Genomic DNA, 20,703 nt, shown 5'->3' with positions numbered 1-20,703 from the left:
TATTTGAAAGAGGGGTCATATCCTGGTACTAAAGTGGAGTAGAAGGTGCTAGATGCACTGTGGAGCTTAGTTCAGGGAAGGTGAAGATTTCATCCTTTGAGATGAGTTCTAATCTCGTATTCCGCTCCCTAGACCTAGGCAAATGGCAGTGCAAGCTAAGCCTCTCTCTGGTGCCTTTTATCTCCCTTTCCAAATTCCTCTTTATTACTGCCATGCTTCTTTTGATTATCTGATGCCTGTTATCCAACCTTGTGTGTCTCATGCAACAAAATGCTCTTTTGCCCTTTTGCAAAAGGCCTGCAAACTCTTAATTCCCTGAGTACTGCTGTATTAGCCAAAGATTAACTAGTGCTGGTGACAGAAGAGTTCAGTTCTCCAGGGCATACTTGGATTTGAAAAGAGCATTTTAACAACTGTTGGAATGTTGAAAAAGGTACTCCTGAGAGCTTTGTGGATCTCTCCCAGTCATGGCTGCCTCGGGCTATCCCTTCCTGCCTTCACTGTAACTGATCTTCCAGGGGCTAGAGCATGAGGAAGCAGGATTGAGTAGTAACATGTAAATATAGCCTGGTGGTTAAGAACATTGGTTCTGGTGTTAACAAAGCTGTAAGATTGAAATTATACTCTTCTTAAGAACCTTTTGAACTCTGATGCTTTTATAAACGGTTTCTGCTCTAATTGAATGACCTTGAAGTGAGTTCATCACTGAGTCTCAGTTTACTCATTTGTAAAATGGAAATAATGACATCAAATATATTTGTTGTGAGGATTAAAGTGTGCCACTGTCCTCAATGATATTCACCTATTCATGGCACATAGGAAATGCTTGATAAAGAGTAGCAACGACTCAGGGACAGCTTTATGGCCTGCAATCTGTGCAGTTGCACAGGACACGTCTGCCAGCGTCTGGAGCACAAGGAGGCACCATTGAGTAGTAACATATAGATATAGTGTGGTGGTTAAGGACACAGGCTTTGGTGTTAACAGGTAAATGCAACCAGAAAGTGGCAGAGCCAGAATCTGAATATAAGTCTTTCTGATTCCAAAATTCAAGCTAGTAGCTTGACCAACAGTCCCAGTTTCCCGCGATGCAAGATTCTCAGCCCTGAAACTGGAAACATCTTGTGCAAACAGAAAGAGCTGGACACCCTACAAACAGGATGCTTTCCATCCCAAGCATGTAAATTCCATTTCTCCCCAATTATATGATCTTGAAGTGAGTTCATCATTTCCCTGCATTGGGTTAATGCCTTATTGTTATCGTCTTGAAATTCTTAATCATATTTGAACAATGTCCCTACAGATGATGTAGCCAGTCTTGCTACTACCAGGCTACACTTGACCTCCACGCACTCATCCTGGCCATACTTCGTCCCTGTCCCTCTCCTTTCTACTGCCTGGTGCTTTGTCCCGTTTCCTTGCCCCCAGGGCCTTAGGAGGGTATTAAAAAAAAAAAAAAGGATAACTTCCTCAGGGAAAAGCTGTGATTTGGCTCACAGCATATGGAATATTCAAAGATAGACATCATCTGTTACCCACACTTTTATGAGACTGACACACTGCCTATAGCATTGAGAAGGCACTTGTTGCCTGCACTTTTAGAAGTCATTTATTAATGGCTTCCTAGGGCATGCCAACTCTAAAATCAAGCTGCAAAAATGACACCAGGTAAAAATTGATCCTGTGAATGACTGTGATGGTGGCATTTGGGTGAAAGGTCTTGAAATGGGCTCTGTCTTTTCCCTCAACCTTCCCCACCTGCTCTTACCACATTCTCCCAGCCAGTGTCAGATTACTTCTCATCTGTCTCGTAAATGGTTCTGACTTGAATTATCCCCTACCGTGATGACATACGATTATTCAAAGAAAGATTTTATAGAAAATGCACTGTTTCTATTCAGAGTTGGGAGACTAGGGAAAGGCATAAAGCACGCCACAGGGGCACAGCCTTGATTCATTTTCTGTGCTCAGCTTAGCTGTTCAAGCCCGGGGTTGTGTCTGGGTAAAGCTGTTTGACTTTGGATAAGTCCTTTAACAACCTGAGGTCCCAGTGTTCTTGACTTTCTACAGTTTTGTTCTAATCTAGCATTCTTAAAGTAGCACATCAGCATAACTTGCTAAATAAGCACCACTTGCTAAGTACAGGCTTAGTGACAAGGAAGTTATTTGGAAAATGAAAAAAGGGCAATTCTTCCATCAGGACTTGAGAAGCCTTGGAGTTTTCTTTCTTTATTGAAAAGACTCATGAGGCCTGCCCAAATCTCAAAGTTGCAGAATGGAAAGTTTTGCAGTAAGCTTCATGGATGTGGGATCCTGGCTTAAAATCTGAACTCCTAGCTCTGCCCCTTTGTATTCATGAGGGCCTCTGCTAAGTAAAGGAACCTATAGGCATATGGGACCCCACAGGCTGTATGTATGTTCTTAGCTGAGCATCAAAAAGGAAACTTCCATAAATGTTCTAAGACTGAGAGAGACACAGCTGAGAAGCAAAGTTAGGGATGATTTTTTGGAAGCTTAGCCTGATTTCGCTCTGTGCATTATATAATATGCATATTATATAATATGTATATAAGCTTGATTTTGCTCTGTTAGCTGGAGTACAAAGAATGGAAAGCAAGAGGGCAAATGTGGGTAGTGGTTGTAATTTGGGAAGTGCAAATGAGTACTTAGTTGTTGTTTTTTTCCATTAAGTTTACTGTTGATATAGTGAGACTTGTGACTATATATCTGCATTTTAGTATCACAGAGACCTGTTTTACTTAATCTGAATAATCTGTTGGGTTTTGGGGCTGCTGACAGGCTTCTCATCTTGAGATTTCACCTGTGATTTGTTCTAAAAGAACTTTGATACAGGAACTCTTTAAGTTAAAACTAATTCTATGAGACCAAGAAGCTGTCCCAGGTCTTAATTCTTCTTACATGACAGGAGCCAAGCCACATGGCCTTCTGAGGCTTCAATATCATTAAAGTCCCGTGGAAACACCAAAGCCCACTGGGCCCACTTTTTGGCACATACTGATGCTGCTGCTTCTGTCTTACAGGTGCTTACATCATGCCGAGCCTTCCTTGTAACAGCGCGAATCCCCACCAAGGTAGGTGTTCATGAAGTCCTTCTTTCAACACTCACACTCACTCAGTGCCGACTCACACATGCACACTCATGCATAGTCACTCATGCATTCTTAAACATGTGTGCACACATACACACTCACATACCGCAACACAACACACACACGCCTCACTTACATAGACTTTTGATTTAAGCTGTGTTCAGATTTCTCTTAGCACATTCTAATTTTCCTTCCTTCTTCCCAGAAGCACCTAAAGGCTGTAATGACAAACATCTTTTTTACTCCTTTGTTCCCTCTCTTTGTGTAAAGGCATCCCAAGAAAATCAGTGAAGGATTTTGTGCTGTATGTCCCTAAGGCTCCATGTCCCAGTTATCTTTCTCTCTCAACTGGGGCTTGATTTCCACTTTATTCAAGTCTACTTCTTATTTCCTTTGGATCAGTACTGGCAGGTTTTTCTAAGACTATAGACATGTGGGAAATAACCTTCATAACTCCAAAGAGTATATTACCAGAAATGTAACCATCTCAGCTGTTCTCCATCTACTCTGATGTTGCCTATAAGAAATAACAAGGCGCCACTCTGTTCTTTAAAAGAGATATATAACATTTTTCATGAGATGTCCTTCATTACTTGGTGCAGAATTCGAACTGATAGTTTGTGAATTAATCATAATAATGACTGACTTTGTTTATGTTAACTAAAAGGAGTTTATCATTTTTATAGGATATGGACTGAATGGTCATAGGAAATTGGGATTTTTTTCCTAAAAAGGTGATAACATTTACTGGAGTGTTGTTTTAGTAAATAACTTGCTCCTTAACAGAATCTCATGAGAGCCATAAGTCTTATTATTATCCCTTTTATTGATGAGAGAACTGAGGCCCAAGGAGGTTCAGTAACTTGACCAAGGTTAAACTTCCACTAATACGTGGCACATGTGTGATTCTAATCAAGGGAGGCTGGCTGCAAAGCCTCTGCTTCTGTTATTGCTAGAATCTAATAAGTTATTTACTAAGTATATAAGTATACAGTCTCATTTAATTCTCACAGTAACCTTGTAGGTGAGTGATTAGAAAATAGCTAAAAGATGCAAAGTTGGCCAGTCTAAAGATTCACAAATAATGAATGGGAGAAAGAGAAGTTAGACTCACCATGTCCTACTTATTTCAACTTTTTACTGAGCTGAACTGCTTCCCCTGCCGGCACATCCAGGAACATGGGTAAGGTCTGGTAGATGCTTTCAGCCTTATCCTGCTATGATGTTTGGGCCGCAGTGTTATTTGCTCATTAGGCTTTTCTTGTTTCTTGAAATTTAACGTTTAGCCACTGTTTTGTAAATTCTGACTTAGGTGCCAAGTTAGGGCGCTATAATGTTATTGGTACAAATGAAATGGATCTTTTAGGACTTGCAGTCTTATGATTTGCATGATTTGCACAGACTTTTGGGAAGATGCCAATGCAGTGTTTGGTAGTTATAGGCTTAGGATATCTGTGGCCTTTTTTTTTCTTTTTTTCTGATCATACAAATGTTAACTTTTATAAAGTTTCTCCAAGAAATGAGGCTTTTGGCTCAAGCCCCTTTAGATAATATAAAGTGAGCCTATATGTTTATTATGTTTTTAAAATAAATTATTATGTCGATGAAGTTAGACTAAACTATACATTAAAATACCTGAAGGCATGATATGAGGACTTTAATTAGACATTATCCCACTGGTAAGAAATTAATTACAGAAGGAAATTTTATGGGCTTAGAAAAATATTCAAGCACCCTATTGAATAGAAGACCCCTAAATAATATGCATACCCTAACACGCTGTGACACAGTGGAAGTGTGTTACCTCTTGTGAAGTCACCTGCCTGCCTTCTGCTGGATGACTTTATTCTGCTGCCTCCTTGCTCTGCCCCTGAGGAAAGGCTTGGCTCCATCCTGTGATATATATAATGTTTCAGAGCCAGCCCCTGGCCAGGGTAGTTTGAACATTTGTTCTGATTTCTGATATTGTTAACATCACAAATAAAGAAAGGCAGATTTTCTTCCAAAGTGATCTGCCTGCAGCTTTGCAGCTTTCCCCCTTAGAGAAGGCTGGTTTTAACGTGCCACCTTACGTCTTGACTGAGAAGTAAAACCAATGTCAACAATAATAATTTTCTGGAGAAATAATTATATTTAGAACATTAGTGTAAAGCATTGACTATGACATATATGTCTTCTCTTTGGGAGCTGATTAATTAAACATGCTTTCTCTTGTCATTTTATTGTGAAATATACAACATGTATAGTCAAACGCACAAAACAGAGATGTACATCTCAGTAATTAACTACAAAGCAAATACTTCTGCAGTCACACCCAGATAAGGAAATAGAACTGTCCTGTCATCCCAGAAGGCCCTAACTTTTCTTTCAGGGGGTGGGTAATTATGAGATCAAAGAAGGGTTTGCAGAGAGGGCGGGTTGAAAAATCACCCATCAGCCAGGCAAATAAGGGGTTTTATACTGATCAAAAGGCTTAGCAGTTTGGAAGACCACAGTGCATTTGGGGAGTTGGAGTGCGGGCTGAGGGTTGTGGAGGAGGCAGTGGTGGGAGGGAAACAGCTCAGCAAGGCAGTCAGGGTTGAGGCCTGGCTGAGGGGCTGAAGCGTGGACTGCTGCCTGGGGAAGAGCGGGAGTTACTGAAGACAGCCTCTTTATCATATTTAGATCTGCTCTGTTGCTTGTGGGATGGGCACTGTCTTGCCAGGGTGTGGGTGTGAGGTGAGCAAGAGATTGGTGGAAAGGCTATTGACAATCTGGGTTAAGTTTTTCCTCTTATCTAATAATTCATTAATTTCTGTGGTGATATTTAATGAGTATAATTTCTAACTGAAAAATGTCCTCAAGTCTTCATGCAGCCTACGTCTGCCTCAGCTTCTTCTTAACTAGTCTTCCTGCTTCTTCCTGCCCATAAATCTAATCCAGTGACATTGTTTAAATTGTCTTTGGGTGGGTTGAAGTGGAGTGGATGATGGGTTGTGGGGACTAGGAGCAAAGGCCTAATAAAAATAGCCATAGGTGAGATAAGAGAATGATTTGAACCTTTCTGTGACGTCTTTCAGTATGTTTTAGAGACTTCCCTCCCCACTATTAATAATAACCCGGGACTTCGACTAATCACAGACTCAGCCAGTCATCCTTATTGATTACTAATACTGCAGGATCTGCTCCTTTTAGTTTCTTCCTTGTCCTAGTTCTTTTAACACCTCAATGCCTTTGCAAATTCGTTTTCCTCTGCCTGAATTTCCCTCTGCACTCCATGTTTGCTTGAGGAACTTGAAGTCATTCTTCAGGGCTTAGATGAAATGTCACCACTCTTTCCTGCCTCCCCAGCACTTTGTTATTCTACTCTAGGGAAAGCACTCAGGTACAGTAGAAGCATCTTAGTTGACCTCCAACTAATCTTGCTGAGCCAAATTGACCAAAGGTGGCCATTCCTATCCCTGATTATGCTGACTGATGCTGGCTGCATTTTCATAGCTGTTAGCATGTAAGAGAGGGTACGTGCTCACACCTATTCACACCTGCTCCCTTCCACTGAATGAGATGCTCATTGAGGGTCATGGGTTTATTCCTAAAGCAGTTGTAATAGCAAATGTTTTTAATGAAACATTTTAGTGAAAGATGTTTTATGTAGCAATGAAATATGAGTGCAAAAGAAGAATATCTATGACATTGAATATTGATAAAAATGAATTACTTAAATTGCTGTTTTAAAGACTAGACAACTTTATAGTTGGGGGAGGGGTGGTGAGGAGCATAATAATCGAGAAAATGTCTGCCGTCATACTGCTTTGCAAGTATTTTGCAGTTCTGCATTTTTAAAGAGACTTACATTGGAAGCTGGAAGCCATGTTTGTGAGTATGGCTTATGCAGAAAGGCCACTGGAGGGCCAGCCAGTGGGCTTAACTCAAAGAAAAACTTTGGCGCAATATTAAAGGATAGTGAATGAATATTTATTCATAAACTTTAAATTAAAATAGGGAAGGTATGTATACTTTTTAGAAAATAATTCCCTGCTTTAAATGACTTCAAAACCAAATTATGTATAAATCTTGATAATCATAGGTAAGAAAACTTCTACTCTAATTTAATGCTTTTAAATGTGTGCCTTAAATGCTGCATTTAACTCTTGGAGGACAAAACAAATGTCTCAATCCTCTTTGTATTTCCAATACTGGCACACAGTAGGCTTTTCCTAGGTGTTTGTCAGTTGACGAAGTGAATAATGAATGAGCGAGTTCTCTTTCTACTTCCAGAGCTCATCAGTATACTTCATGATGTTTAACTGGAGATTCAGGGGTTTTCTGGCCAGTATTTACTTCCCTCCCCACTATTAATAATAACTTCATCAGTATACTTTGAGATGTTTAACTGGAGATTCAGGGTTTTTCTGCTCTAAAATTTATCTACCAATGTATCATGGTACAACATAGCACCAGGGAGCAGAACTAAATCCCTTGTGGGTTTGGTTCTGGATGTGTTCTTTTATCATTATATTTTTAGGTTTAATGTGGGAGGGTAAAATAAATTGATTCAACTTGGTCCCCTGCTGTCTCTAGCTCCATGCTCTGTGATTATTTGCTGAAATGGGAAAAACTGGGAAGAAAGATTAGTGGCTCTTTATCAGGAAAAACAGGTAAAGAGTGAAAGACTGGGGATATTTTAAAGAAAAAAAAATGCTGCTGATTACAGGAGAAGAGAGGGGCACTTGTTAAAATAGAAAGGAAACAAATAATCATTTGTTTACATGCAGAGAGAGAGGACTTTTGTTTAACTCTGTACATTTCATTTAAGCACAACTTAAAATTCCTAAATATTGTATTTGTGTAAATATGGATTTAATTTGGGTAAACATAGATTTATTTCTCTAAATCCATTCAAACTGTGAATTTTTATGGAAGACAGTAGAAGGATGGCTGACTCTGATAAGTGGTCAGAGTGTAACAAATAGCTAAAGGTTTAGAAAGAAGGGAAAACCAACATTGACTTTATCCTGATAGGACTTTCTGAAGCAAAATTTTGAAGTGAAAAAGGGAAAAAAGTGTTTAGATGTATCCTTCCACACATTCATTTTTCAATGAATAAATAGCGTATAAGTGCAAAAACTTATTAGGTTTGTGCAGAAGTAATTGCGTTTTTTGCTATTACTTTTAATGGCAAAAACTGTGATTGCTTTTACACCAACTTCTACTATTGTGTTTGTCTCTGGATAAAGTTTTAAAAGTTGGGCATGCAGCTTCCTTTCTTTTCTTTTCTTTTTTAGTAAAGTAAGTAATACTTTTTCTGAAATTTGATAAATCATGTTTCTGTCTTGTTGAATGAATGGAGATACTAAACCAGCCCGCCTTCAGAAGATGCCCGATGTCTTATTTGCTCTTGGACTGTTTCTAGTTGTAGGATTTGTTTTTTACCTTGAATTTTATGTTTTAAAACCCTCATTACAGGTCTTTTCTTTCCTCCTTTCCCCTCAATTGCAGCTTGAGTTAACCTTCAGCTACTTGGAGATTCATGGCGTCATCTGCAGCAAGTCAGCTCAGGTGAGTGTGAAAAACAGATCACTGCAAGGTCATCTTTCTTGAATTCCTGAAACCCTAAAATGTTCCTTGAGACAATGTGGATAAACTAGGTTAGGGAAGATTAAATTTTCAAAATGAGAGACTCAACACTGGCTGTGTGGACAGGAGTTGGAAATTCATTCTGATACGGGAAACACATTCTCCATAACTCAGTTTGTGAATAACTAATTAGCTCTTATAACTGGCAATGTAAATGTGAGAGTACTGTTCCTTATAGAGTTTGTACAACATGCTTTGACACTAAAATTTCATAGCAATTACATAGTACTATATAAGGTTTTAGTGGGAATATAGTGATAATTTTTTGGAGTTAATAAAATGCAGATTTTAAAAAATAGCTTTATTGGGCTATAACTAACTGCAGTAAACTGAAGTGTACAATTTGATAAGTGTTGACATATGTATGACTCTCTCGGCCCTCTTCCCCATCTGCAGTCAATCTGCAGGTATCTACTTTTGATTCCTGTAGAGTAGTTTGCATTTTAAAAATTTTATATGAATGATGTCATACAATGTATACTCCTTCCTGTCTACCTTCTTTCAGTCAGTTTAATTATTATTATTTTAATTTTTTATTTTATTTTTAGTTCTGGGGTACATGTGCAGGGTATGCCAGTTTGTTACACAGGTAAATGTGTGCCAAGGTTTGCTGCACCTATCCACCCATCACCTAAGTATTAAGCCCAGCACGCATTAGCTATCTTTCCTAATATTCTCCCTCCCCCAACCTCAGTTTAATTATTTTGAGATTGATTTATTTTGTCGCATGTCTCAATAGTTTATTCTTGTTGTTGCTGAGTAGTGTTTAATTGTGTGGCTGTATTACGGTTCTTTTATCCATTCACCCGATGAGAGGGACATTTGGATTGTTTCCCATTTTGGCTATGTTGAATAAAGCTGCTATGAATATTTAAGTACAAGTTCTTGATTGGACATGTACTTTCATTTCCCACGTGTAATTACCTAGGGGTAGAATGGCTGAATCATATGATAGCTATATGTTTAACCTTTTAAGAAACTGTCACACTTTTCTACAGTGGTGGTACCATTTTACATTGTCACCAACAGCATATGAGAGTTCTAGTTCTTCCACATCCTCCCCAACATAAAAAATAGTCAGTCTTTTTAATGTTAACCATTCAACAGGTATGTAGTGCTTTTTCATTGTGGTTTTAATTTGCATTTCCCTAGTGACAGAACATGTTGAGTATCTTTTTATCTGTTTAATTGCCATCATGTATTTCCTTCTGCCATTACAAAAATTGGGCTGTTTGTTTTCTTATTGAGTTTTAAGAGTTTTAAAAAAAACACATTCTGGATACAAAGCCTTTATCAGATATCTTCTCTCAGTCTGTGGCTTGTCTTTTCATTCCCTTAACAGTGTCTTTCAAAGAGGATAATTTTTTTTGTTTTTTTTTTTTTTGAGATGGAGTCACTTGTTCTGTCGCCCAGGCTGGAGTGCAGTGGTGCAGTGGCGGGATCTCAGCTCAGGGCAAGCTCCGCCTCCCGGGTTCACGCCATTCTCCTGCCTCAGCCTCCTGAATAGCTGGGACTACAGACGCCCGCCAACATGCCTAGCTAATTTTTTGTATTTTTAGTACAGACGGGGTTTCACTGTGTTAGCCAGGATGGTCTCGATCTCCTGACCTCGTGATCCACCCGTCTCGGCCTCCCAAAGTGCTGGGATTACAGGCGTGAGCCACTACGCCTGGCCAAAGAATAGAAGATTCAAATGTTGATGAAGTTCAATTTATCAATATTTTCTTTTACGGATTGTGCTTTTAGTATCATATTGAATAAATCTTTTCTTAACTCAGGGTCACAGCATGTTCTATATCTTCCAGAAGTTTTGCAGCTTTAGGTTACACATGTAGGCCTATGATCCCTTTTGAAGTAATTTTTGAATATAAAGCTATGTATAGATCAAAATTTTTTTTAGTTTGTCTTTTTTTTCTCGTATTTATATTATATTCACTTGTTCCAGTAACATTTGTTTGAAAGACTATTGTTTCCTCACTGAGCTTGTTTTCACCTTTGTTGAAATTCTGTAGTCCGTTTAAGTGTGAATCTGTTTCTGCACTCTTTGAATCCCGTCTCCTTGCTACTATCTTCATGCCACTCTTGTACTCTATTATTGTGGCTTGTTTACAACAAAGTTTGAAATCAGAGAGTGTTATTCCTCCAACGTTTTTCTTCTTTTTCAAAATTGTTTCAGTGATTCTAGGTCCTTTGCAATTCCATGTGAATTTTAGAAACATCTCAGTTTCTATAAAAAGCTGGCTGGAATTTTGGCTGATGTTACAGTGAATTTTTAAATCACTTTGGGGGAAGAACTGATGTAATGTACAGTCTTCTGACCTAAGAAAACTATATATTTCTCCATTTGTTTAGGTCTTTTTCAGTTTTTCCTGAGTGTATTTTGTTGTAGCTTTCAGTGTACAGGTCTTACACATCTCTAAATTCATTCCTAAGTGTTTAATATTTTTTGATGCTGCTATAAATTGTGTTATTTTTAAAATTTCAGTTGTCTCTTGCTGGTATTAGAAATATAGTTGATTTTTGCATGTTGACCTTATATCCTGCTATCTTGCTTTACTCATGTATTAGTTCTAGTAGCTTTTAAAAATAGATTTCATCAGTATTTACAAAAATGTCATTTGTGAATATGGATGGGTACCTTTTATTTTTAACATGGGTGTCTTTTATTTCTTTGTCTAGTCTTACTGCTATTGGGAGATATTCCTCTACTGGTGTCATACTCCTACATATTTTGCTGAGTATGCCAGGAATTTAGTGCCATGACTACTCTTTGCCCAGGCTATTTCTCAGGGTTGATTGCAGTGAGCATCCTTGTGGGATGGTGGAATAGTTCCCTGTTGAACAAAGAACAGGCTTGCTTACTTCTTACTATGAAAACAGTAGATTTCCAATGTCCAAGGGTTCCTTTCTTGTAAGCAGCCTACTGTGTGTGCAGGCATCCATCTGAATCCCTTCATGTCACTATGTGGGACTTTGAGGGCAGGGGAATCTATCCAAATGTGGTGCACATGCCTTTTGTTGTGCCATTAATCATAAAATCCTATGTCTCTGACCCAGGTGTCTCCTGTCTTCGGCAGCATCAATGAAACAGTAATAGGCTAACTTACTGGCTTACAAGTAGGGTAAAATCTCAGACCTTGACAATTGTTCTGGTACCTACAAGACAGTGCTGAATGGAAGTGGCAAGATCAGACCTTCTTGGCCTTTTTCCTCGTCTTCGAGGGAAAGTATTTATTCTTTCACCATTAAGTGTGATGTTAGCTGTAGGTTTTTAAAATAGATGCCCTTTATCTGTTTTAAGAAGTTTCTTTCTATTTTTAGTTTGCTGAGAGTTTTAATCAGGAATTAGTGTTGGATTTTGGCAAATGTTTTTTCTTTGTCTATTGAGATTATTGTGTGGTTTTCTTTTAAGCTTCTTAAAATGGTGAATTATATTGATAATTTTTTTTAATATCAAATATTTTATTCCTGGGGTAAGTCTCATTTGGCCATGATGTATTATTATTATTATATATATATTTTTGAGATGGAGTCTCGCTCTGTCACTAGGCTGGAGTACAGTGGCACAAGTTTGGTTCACTGCAACCTCTGCCTCCTGGGTTCAAATGATTCTCCTGCCTCAGCCTCCTGAGTAGCTGGGACTGCAGGTGCGCATCACCAAGCCCAGCTGATTTTTGTATTTTTAGTAGATACAGGGTTTCACCACGTTGGCCAGGATGGTCTCAATCTCCTGACCTTGTGATTCGCCTGCCTCGGCCTCCCAAAGTGGTGGGATTACAGGCGTGAGTCACGATATATTATTCCTTTTATATATTGTTGAATTCCAAGTGTTAAATTTTTGTGAATAGTGTTTTGCATCGATGTTTGTGGGAGTGATTAGTTTGTCATTTTTTTTTTTTTTTTTTTAACATTTTTGGCTGGCTTCTCTATTAGAGAATCATGGATTTATAGAATGATTCTACATATTTCTTCCCTATAGAGGAGGAAGTAGTTCCTCCTCTTAAATTTTTTCTGTTGAGGTGGTAGGTGGTATTAATTTTTGTCTTAAATGTTTGGTTGAATTTACTGGTGAAGTTATTTGGGCCTTGAGTTTTCTCTTTGAGAAGGTTTTTTTTTTTTTTTGTGAGACTGGGTCTCACTCTGTTGCTCAGGGAGGAGCCGCAGGGGTGCAATCTCGGCTCATGGCAACCTTGGCTTCTTGTGTCCAAGCCATCTTCCCACCTCGTCCTCCCAAGTAGGGACTACAGGCATGCACCACCATGCCCGACTCATTTGTGTATTTTTTTCTAGAGACAGGGTTTCTCTGCATTGCCCAGGCTCGACTCAAACTTCCGAGCTCAAGCGATCAACCCCCCTTAGCCTCCCAGAGTACTGGGATTACAGGCATGAGTCGCTGTGCCTGACCAGGGAAGGTTTTAAACTGCAAATTCTATTAATATTACTTAATGATATAGATCCATTTGTATTTCTCTTGTTGAATGAGCTTTGGTAGTTTGTGTCTTTTAAGAAATTTATTTTATGTAAGTTGTTGAATTTATTGAAATAAAGTTGTTAACAATACCCACTTGTTATACTTCTAATACCTGTATAACAAGTATAACAGTATTGGGAATATCATTCCCAATACTGGTAATTTTGTTATCTCTATCTCTTTCCATTTCAGTCAGGTTAGAGGTCTACCAATTTTTTTGATCTTTTCAAACAACTTTCTTTTTGGTTCCATTGGTTTTCTTTATTGATTTCATTGATTTTTTATTTCCTATTTCATTGACTTTTGCTTTGATCTTTATTCTTTCCTTCTACTGTTTGTTTTAGCTTTTAAAACTACAGAGTGTGTGTGTGTGTGTGTGTGTGTGTGTGTGGAGTTTGTTGGTAATGTTCTTTAAAATTGTCAAAATCGTCACTGTGTTTTTTGAGATTTCATACAAACTCTTGGGACTTCTCCGCAGTTCATCTTAAAGCAATGTTTTATCTTACGTGTTTATCATTTTCCAGAAACTGGAGTTTGAAAGAAAAATCACAGCAACATATGTTTGCCCAAATGGTCAAACATATGCAGGAGTGAATGATCACTCATGAATGATGACATAATGACATAACCAGGGTCTTCTTGCTAGTCTTAATTCAGGAATGTTTATGTTTATGATTTGAGAGCTGGGATGGGAGCAGAAGGGCATTAGCGAAATGTTAATGCCAAGGTTATGTTCAAAATATGATTTCACTGTGCTATTTAATTATGAGAAAGGGTGTTGATGCAGCAAGACTAATTTTCCCATGTGGCTGCCAAAATTGGTCTTACCACACTTGTAGTCTTGCCCCTTTCAATATGCCTACCACTCCGAGGAACTGTATATAAAGCCGTCTGTCTCAGCCCCTGTCAGTATCAATACCAAAAGAACAGATTTACAACAGTGCTTCAATTTAACTTTGTCCCACACTATGGACCTTTGAGATGAAATTATAGTAGATATTGGCACTGCTTCTGTAAATGGCCTAGCAGTTCAGAGACTGGCAATACCAGTAACCTAATGGTATTCAAAATTTGCTGTGTTTTGGAATTGCCTGAGATTATTTTTAAAAATATACTTTCAGCAGTACCCTTCTCTCTGTCACGTCACACTTCCTCATCCTCCTCATACACACACAGCATATACATAGGACAGTTAACGATAACATACGTCTGCGGTGGACCTTTTTTTTTTTTTTTTTTTTTTTTGAACAAGTGTACCATTTGATTCTGTTGCATTCCAAAGGTTAAGAACCAGTGACCTGTGTAACCACTGGTTCCTTGAAGTCTCTAGTTTTAATTTTCTTTTACATAAAATCATAAGGATGGGAGTGTCTACCAGTGGCACTCAGAATCTAGCCTTGATTAGGAATTCTTTTATAATGTTCTCTGGGATTTATTTTTTTCTCCTTGCTATTTTTTATTATCATTTAATTATAGTTCGTCAACTCGGATAAAATTCCTGAGACTTACCCACTGCATTGTGTGTAAGAGTGAGTGATTGCTCTATAGAGTTAGTGAAATGTGACTTTTACTGTTGGTATTTTCCCCTTTCTTCAGAAATGTGGGAAACCTTTATCTTATTTTACAAGTCTCTATGCCACATTATTTTCTGGTGCTCGAATTCTGTTGCCTTCATGGTATTTAAGTTGAGGCCAGCAGTTATATAGTTTTGTAGTTATACAATTTTTGGACCCTTATTTTGTACAACTGAATACCTGCTATGATTTTTTTTTTAAATTATAGAGTTAATTGTTTGCTATGTCACAGAATGATATTGATAAGCCACCCACCACCCATGGGTATTTCTTTTTTCTTTTTTTCTCTCTGTCTCTCTTTTTTTTTTTTTTAGACGGAGTCTCGCTCTGTTGCCCAGGCAGGAGTGCAGTGACATGATCTCAGCTCACTGCAGACTCCGCCTCCTGGGTTCACCCCATTCTTCTCCTCAGCCTCCGAGTAGCAGGGACGATGGGCACCAGCTGCCACGCCCGGCTAATTTTTTGCATTTTTGGTAGGGACGGGGTTTCACCGTGTTAGCTAGGATGGTATCGATCTCCTGACCTCATGATCCACCCGCCTCAGCCTCCCAAAGTGCTGGGATTACAGGCGTGAGCCACTGCGCCAGGCCCACCCATGGGTATTTCTGATAGAGGGGAGAAAAACAACTCACAGGTGTGTTAGCTGGGGATTAGTAAAACGTGCTGTCCTTAAAGTTTAATCAGGTTGTTCGACCTTAAAAAAGGCGGTAGAGTGGGGTGGGAAATTTGAATCATACATAAGTTACTATGGCTTATGTCTCTGATTATTATTTTAAATGTGTATTAGATATCATGGATTATATCCTGCTAGGTGTCTAAGGAAAATGTGTTTCAAACATTCTGTTCCTCTCCAGCTGAAGTGGGAGGGAAAAGAGTATTTGATAGGAAACTCTTTTTTTCTTTTTTTGATGAGGTGACTTATTGTGTTGGTTTCACCTCCATCACTTTGTTGCAGTCTTTACATTATGCAAAGGTGGTGACATCTTACACAGGGTTCTGTGAGTGCTTGCTTGTAAGGTTGAATTGAAGGCCTCATTTCTTCCTCCACCTGTCACCTTTTTTCTTCTCTGTCATTCTATTCAAGCCTGTGCAATTAAAGATGATTAGGTGTTAAGATTAAGTGGAATTAGAATAAGCTAATTACTAATTACTCGCACCCAAACTGTGAACTGAATAGATGCGCTAGATGTGAAGAATGTAAAAGTACCCCTGTAGTGAAAAATATAATTACCCATGGTGGGAAGATTGGGGGTGGGGTGCAGAGCATAGACACAATGGCAAATCAAAAGTGTCTGAAGTGTCTGGCTTTTAAAAACATGCGTATGCACAGATAATGTGCATTTGAAAATTATGAGCCTAATTGCACTAAGTAGATTTAGTCTTACTTAAAACATCTTATAGACTACTGGGTTGTTTAGTCTCCAGGTACAATAATGCTTGGTGCCTTTTGCAAGAGGAATATCTCTTGAACCAGCTTTTAGAAGACAAATGGAGCCTTTGCCTAGAGAATTTTAAAGGCTTTGCCTTTCATTTCTTGAGGAAGGTACTGAAAAATAGGAATTTTAATTTTTTTTACGTTCAACTAACTAGCACAGAAGTGGTGTTTATTGAATACTTATTGACAGATTCTTCTGGAGGTATTTATGAAAAAGTGACATCTTAAACATTTACATTATTTATGTCCTTTGATCTCATCATTTTGACATACCTTGCATTACTTTTCCTTTTAACATGCATATGTTGAAATACTTACATTATTATTATTTTCAGTTTGGGCTAATTTTAGGAAAATCTAAGGCAAAATCTAAAAACTGCATTGCACATTATAAACAGTGTTTTCCATCATATTTTTGTATAGATAAAGTAAGAACAGGAAGTAAATGTGTGAGGATATTTTGATAAGTGATAATCTAAGAGGATTGAATTTTATGGGAATTTTTTGTGGGATGGGAAGATGGGGTTTTACTATGTTGCCTGGACTGGTCTTGAACTCCTAGGGTCAAGCGATCCTCCTGCCTGAGCCCCCTGAGTTTCTGGGATTACAGGCATGCACCACCACACCCAGCTTACATGAGTGTTTTTGAGGTTAAATAAAATGGCATCTTTTTTTAAGTGGCTGAAGTTCTTCTTATTTGTAATGTGTACATCTTCAACCTCTTGCCCCTTTTGTGACCTGCCCTCCTTCTCACAAGTTAATTTATACTTATTTAGAGGACTAGCTGTCTCAGTCTCAACATTTTTTGACATGTATTTTGGACATCTCCAGCAATTAATTATAGGAATGAGTCTTAGCCTAACACTAAACCTAACACCAAACATTTTATTAACATGTTACCTTAATATTCCAAGTATCCCCTCTTCTTAGAAAGATCGAAACCTTTTTGTTTTTGTTTTTTTAAGGCAGGGTCTTGCTCTGTCATCAGGCTGGAGGACAGTGGCACGATCTCGGCTCACTGCAACCTCCACCTCCTGAGTTCAAGTGATTCTTGTGCCTCAGCCTCCTGAGTAGCTGGGACTACAGGCACGCATCACCACACCCAGCTAATTTTTTTTTTTTTTTAAGTAGAGACAGGGTTTCACCATGTTGGCCAGGATGGTCTCAATCTCTTGACCTTGTGATCCGCCTGCCTCGGCCTCCCAAAGTGCTGGGATTATAGGTGTCAGCTCACCACCGCACCCTGCCGATAGAAACTTTTAAAAGCATTTCTCTTTTGCTCCCAAGAGCAAAAGGTTTTAACATTTTATTTAAGCATATTATAAGGTTTCTTGTTTTTGAAATGTGTGTGTATGTGTGTTTTAAAGGTAGCTTTTAGATTGCCCATGGATACTCACAGAAAGATATAGCCGTACTTATACTGCATAGCAGGGATATAAAAAGTTTGTAATACTGCAGCTCAGGACAAAATCTTGGTAAAAGGAGAGTCATGTTTGAATGTGGGAATTCAGTCTCTATCATATGGGAGTCTATTTGAATCTGCCAGCTTGGCCCTTGGAAACACTTGCTTCAGTTTCTAGATGTTTCTGACAACACCTACACCCGCTACCCAAACACTTCTTTGAGTCTTAAATTAAGTGTGTCATTTTAAGGAAGTGCTTCTTGAAAAGCTAATGCTGTGATTCTTTTGTAGTTCATGAGCGTGATGGTTGGGTGTTCACGCACGTATGTGAGATGTGCTACCCTCGAACCTTGTTAAAAGAAAAAACAGCTAATATTGTATTAGTATATATCTGTGTGACTATGTAGTTTACAGTACTGAAAATAATTTAAAACGGAAGGAACTGGACTCATTCTTAAGAAGTGTCCCACCCGGTTCTTGCAGATGGTTGTGGAAACTGAGAAGTGCAACATCTCCATGAAGATGGCATCGCCCGAGGACGTGAGTGAGGTGCTGGCTCACATAGGCACCTGCCTGAGGAAGATATTTCCTGGCCTCTCTCCAGTGTGAGTTTCCCTGGGCAGGGTGAGGAGAGCAAATAACCTGTTCTTCCTCAAAACGGCAAATACAACAATGCTTTCTTTTTACCCCTTCACTTAGTTCCTCTCTCAGACTTTCTCCTCCTCTTAAACATTAAATATCAAAACCCTTGTGTTTTGGTCTGAGGATTTCTACAAGACTGTGTCTTATTCTTCAAAGAGCTTGAGTGATGAAGGGATTTGGCAATCCTTTAACTTCGCATAAGACTAAAACAGTAACCTTTTAATATAACTCCAGATTTACACGAGTGTGAATTTTACTCACAGCTTATTACCAGAGTGCCAGGGGCTGCATACTTTGTATAGTGGCACCAAATATAATGTGCATGAAGAGAGAGAGGGCTTTATTTTCTTTGCTTTTTTATTTTCAGTAACAAGAAACCTAAAAAAATTGAATGTAAAAATCCCTTTTTTTCATTGTCCTCTTAGTGTTCTGAAATACCCATCAGGCGTATTAGTAAATTTTGTTCATCCATGCCCTCGTATTTTTTTTTAAGCTTTTAAAGTCAGGATTATGGGCTTGGATACCTGAGTTTGTAGTTGTGGGGTGTGTGGGTTGCTGGGATGTGGGAATTAGATTGACTGAGGTGAAAGGCAGAGAGATGCTTATGTCTGAAAGCTCCCTAAAATAATAGTTATAGTCAAAATACCCTCCTGAAAGAAGAACAGGATTCACAGATGGCAGAGAATTTCCCTCCCATTGCTCTCCCAGAAGGCAGAAGTATATACAGGGAAGGGCTGGAGGCCCCTTGTAGACATGTGTAGCATGGTAGCTGTGTTCCTTGCATGGTGGAGGTGGGAGGGGAATTTTGGGAACAGTTGCCCTTCATAGCACATGCTCCTCCTGCCATTCCTTGCCTGCAAGTTGAGGGACAAAGCAGCAGGAAAACCTAGACTTTTAGTCATTTAAACCTTATGGATGACTAAAAGTGGCTCAGTGGGGACAGACACTCCCTTTCAAGCTCTTTGGCCCTACTCAGTTCCCTTCACAGCCCTTCGCAGGGCTCTCTCTCTTCCCCACGTGGTGGGAGGTGAACGCACCAGAATGGAAGGCTGGCCCTGTGCTTGCTGGTTGTTCACCTTGGGCTCCTTCCTTCTTGAAGCTTAAGTCTTGTGGTTCTCTGATTATCAGGGCAGCTGGTTGCTGGGGGAGCTAAGTGTCCCTAGCCTCCATTTCAGTGGAGTGGAGAGGGTGAGCTGGGACTGCCCTCTGACTCCTGCTTGGCTAGAATTTCAGGTATGAGGTGTCTTCAAGGCAAGCTCTCCTGGTCTCTAATCACACACACGGGCAGTTCTGGAGAAGAAGTGTGGGCAGCAGTGGGTGGCAGGATGAGGTAAGAAGTGAATCTGTGGTGGCAATGGGAATTGCCAAGAAGCAAAACTTTCTTAGGAATGGTTTCGACATCATCCTTAGAGCCAACAGAGAACTAGCTGGGGTAATCATGAGTTAACAATAGCTACAACCCATTTTCCTTAAACTACATTTCAGTAATGTGACTTTGTACATGTGTTTCTTTATAATGTGCTCGCTTTCCTTCTAAATTAACACTGATGAAATAAAAAAAAATTATTAAGCACCACCTTACTTGGCAAGAGCTTATAATACCCTGGACTTTAAAGACACTTCAGAACAATATTTAGAATCTGTATTTTCTTTAAAAGGCAGCCTTATTTGTTTAGTATTGTAGGATTTTCAGAGAAATTAACCATTTTTATTTTTAGTTTGGATTCTTCCATTTTTTTTTCTTCCCAGAGAACATTGAGTAAGAATAGTATTTTCACTTATAGCTTCCATTTAACTTCTTGTTAAAATCTTCAGGCAAATATTAAACAAGTATTAATCACCTCTGTTTCTAGGAAGAAAGTTCCCATGTGTATGTTGATTTCTAAATCTAAGACCTCTACTGTACCCAGGTCTTCATCCCCACTTACCAGCTGCCTGTTGGGCATCTCCACAAGGATAGCCCCAGGCACCTCACACTCACTATGTCCCATGCTGGACTCCTCACTTTCCCCCCTAAAAATTGCTTATATTCTGTATTTCTATCTCAATTAATGGCATTGTCATTCACATAGTCTCACAAGTTAAAAGCTGAGCCATGTTCATCTCTTGGTCCTTACTGTCATATTCGATTGGTTGCTAAGCTTTTAAACATATTATCTTAATATCTCATAGTCTGGTTCTTTCTCCTTGTTTTCATTTCCACTGCCATAGTCACTTTCTTCCTTGCATCTTTCTAGTTAGTCTCCCTGCTTCTAGTTCTTCTCTTGCAAGTGATCCTTCATACTGTCATCAGAGTTATCTTTTTATAATTCAAACAGTATCTGTTCTTTGCCTAAACTCTCAAATGGCTGGCTTTCCTGATAAAATGTAAATTGTATAGCCTGACACAGAACACCATGGTTTTCCTCTTCCTGAACACAGTCAGGCTCTTTCATATTTTCAGCACCATTATC

The 20,703-nt window shown here is 38.9% G+C and overlaps 1 protein-coding gene across 2 annotated transcripts in view; it reads left to right on the top strand.

The window, feature by feature from the left end:
- The window catches only part of LRRC16A (leucine rich repeat containing 16A), a 371,092-nt gene that overhangs the window by 157,527 nt on the left and 192,862 nt on the right, over window positions 1-20,703 (top strand). For both annotated transcript variants that reach the window (XM_011966488.1, XM_011966487.1), the window contains exons 3-5: window positions 3,042-3,092; window positions 8,589-8,648; window positions 18,092-18,213. In XM_011966488.1, coding sequence (XP_011821878.1) covers window positions 3,042-3,092; window positions 8,589-8,648; window positions 18,092-18,213 — 233 coding nt within the window. The remainder of the gene's footprint in view (window positions 1-3,041; window positions 3,093-8,588; window positions 8,649-18,091; window positions 18,214-20,703) is intronic.

Source organism: Mandrillus leucophaeus, unplaced genomic scaffold (assembly GCF_000951045.1).
Source record: "Mandrillus leucophaeus isolate KB7577 unplaced genomic scaffold, Mleu.le_1.0 Scaffold760, whole genome shotgun sequence".
Taxonomy (NCBI): Eukaryota; Metazoa; Chordata; class Mammalia; order Primates; family Cercopithecidae; genus Mandrillus; species Mandrillus leucophaeus.
This window is presented reverse-complemented; position numbering and strand designations above follow the sequence as displayed.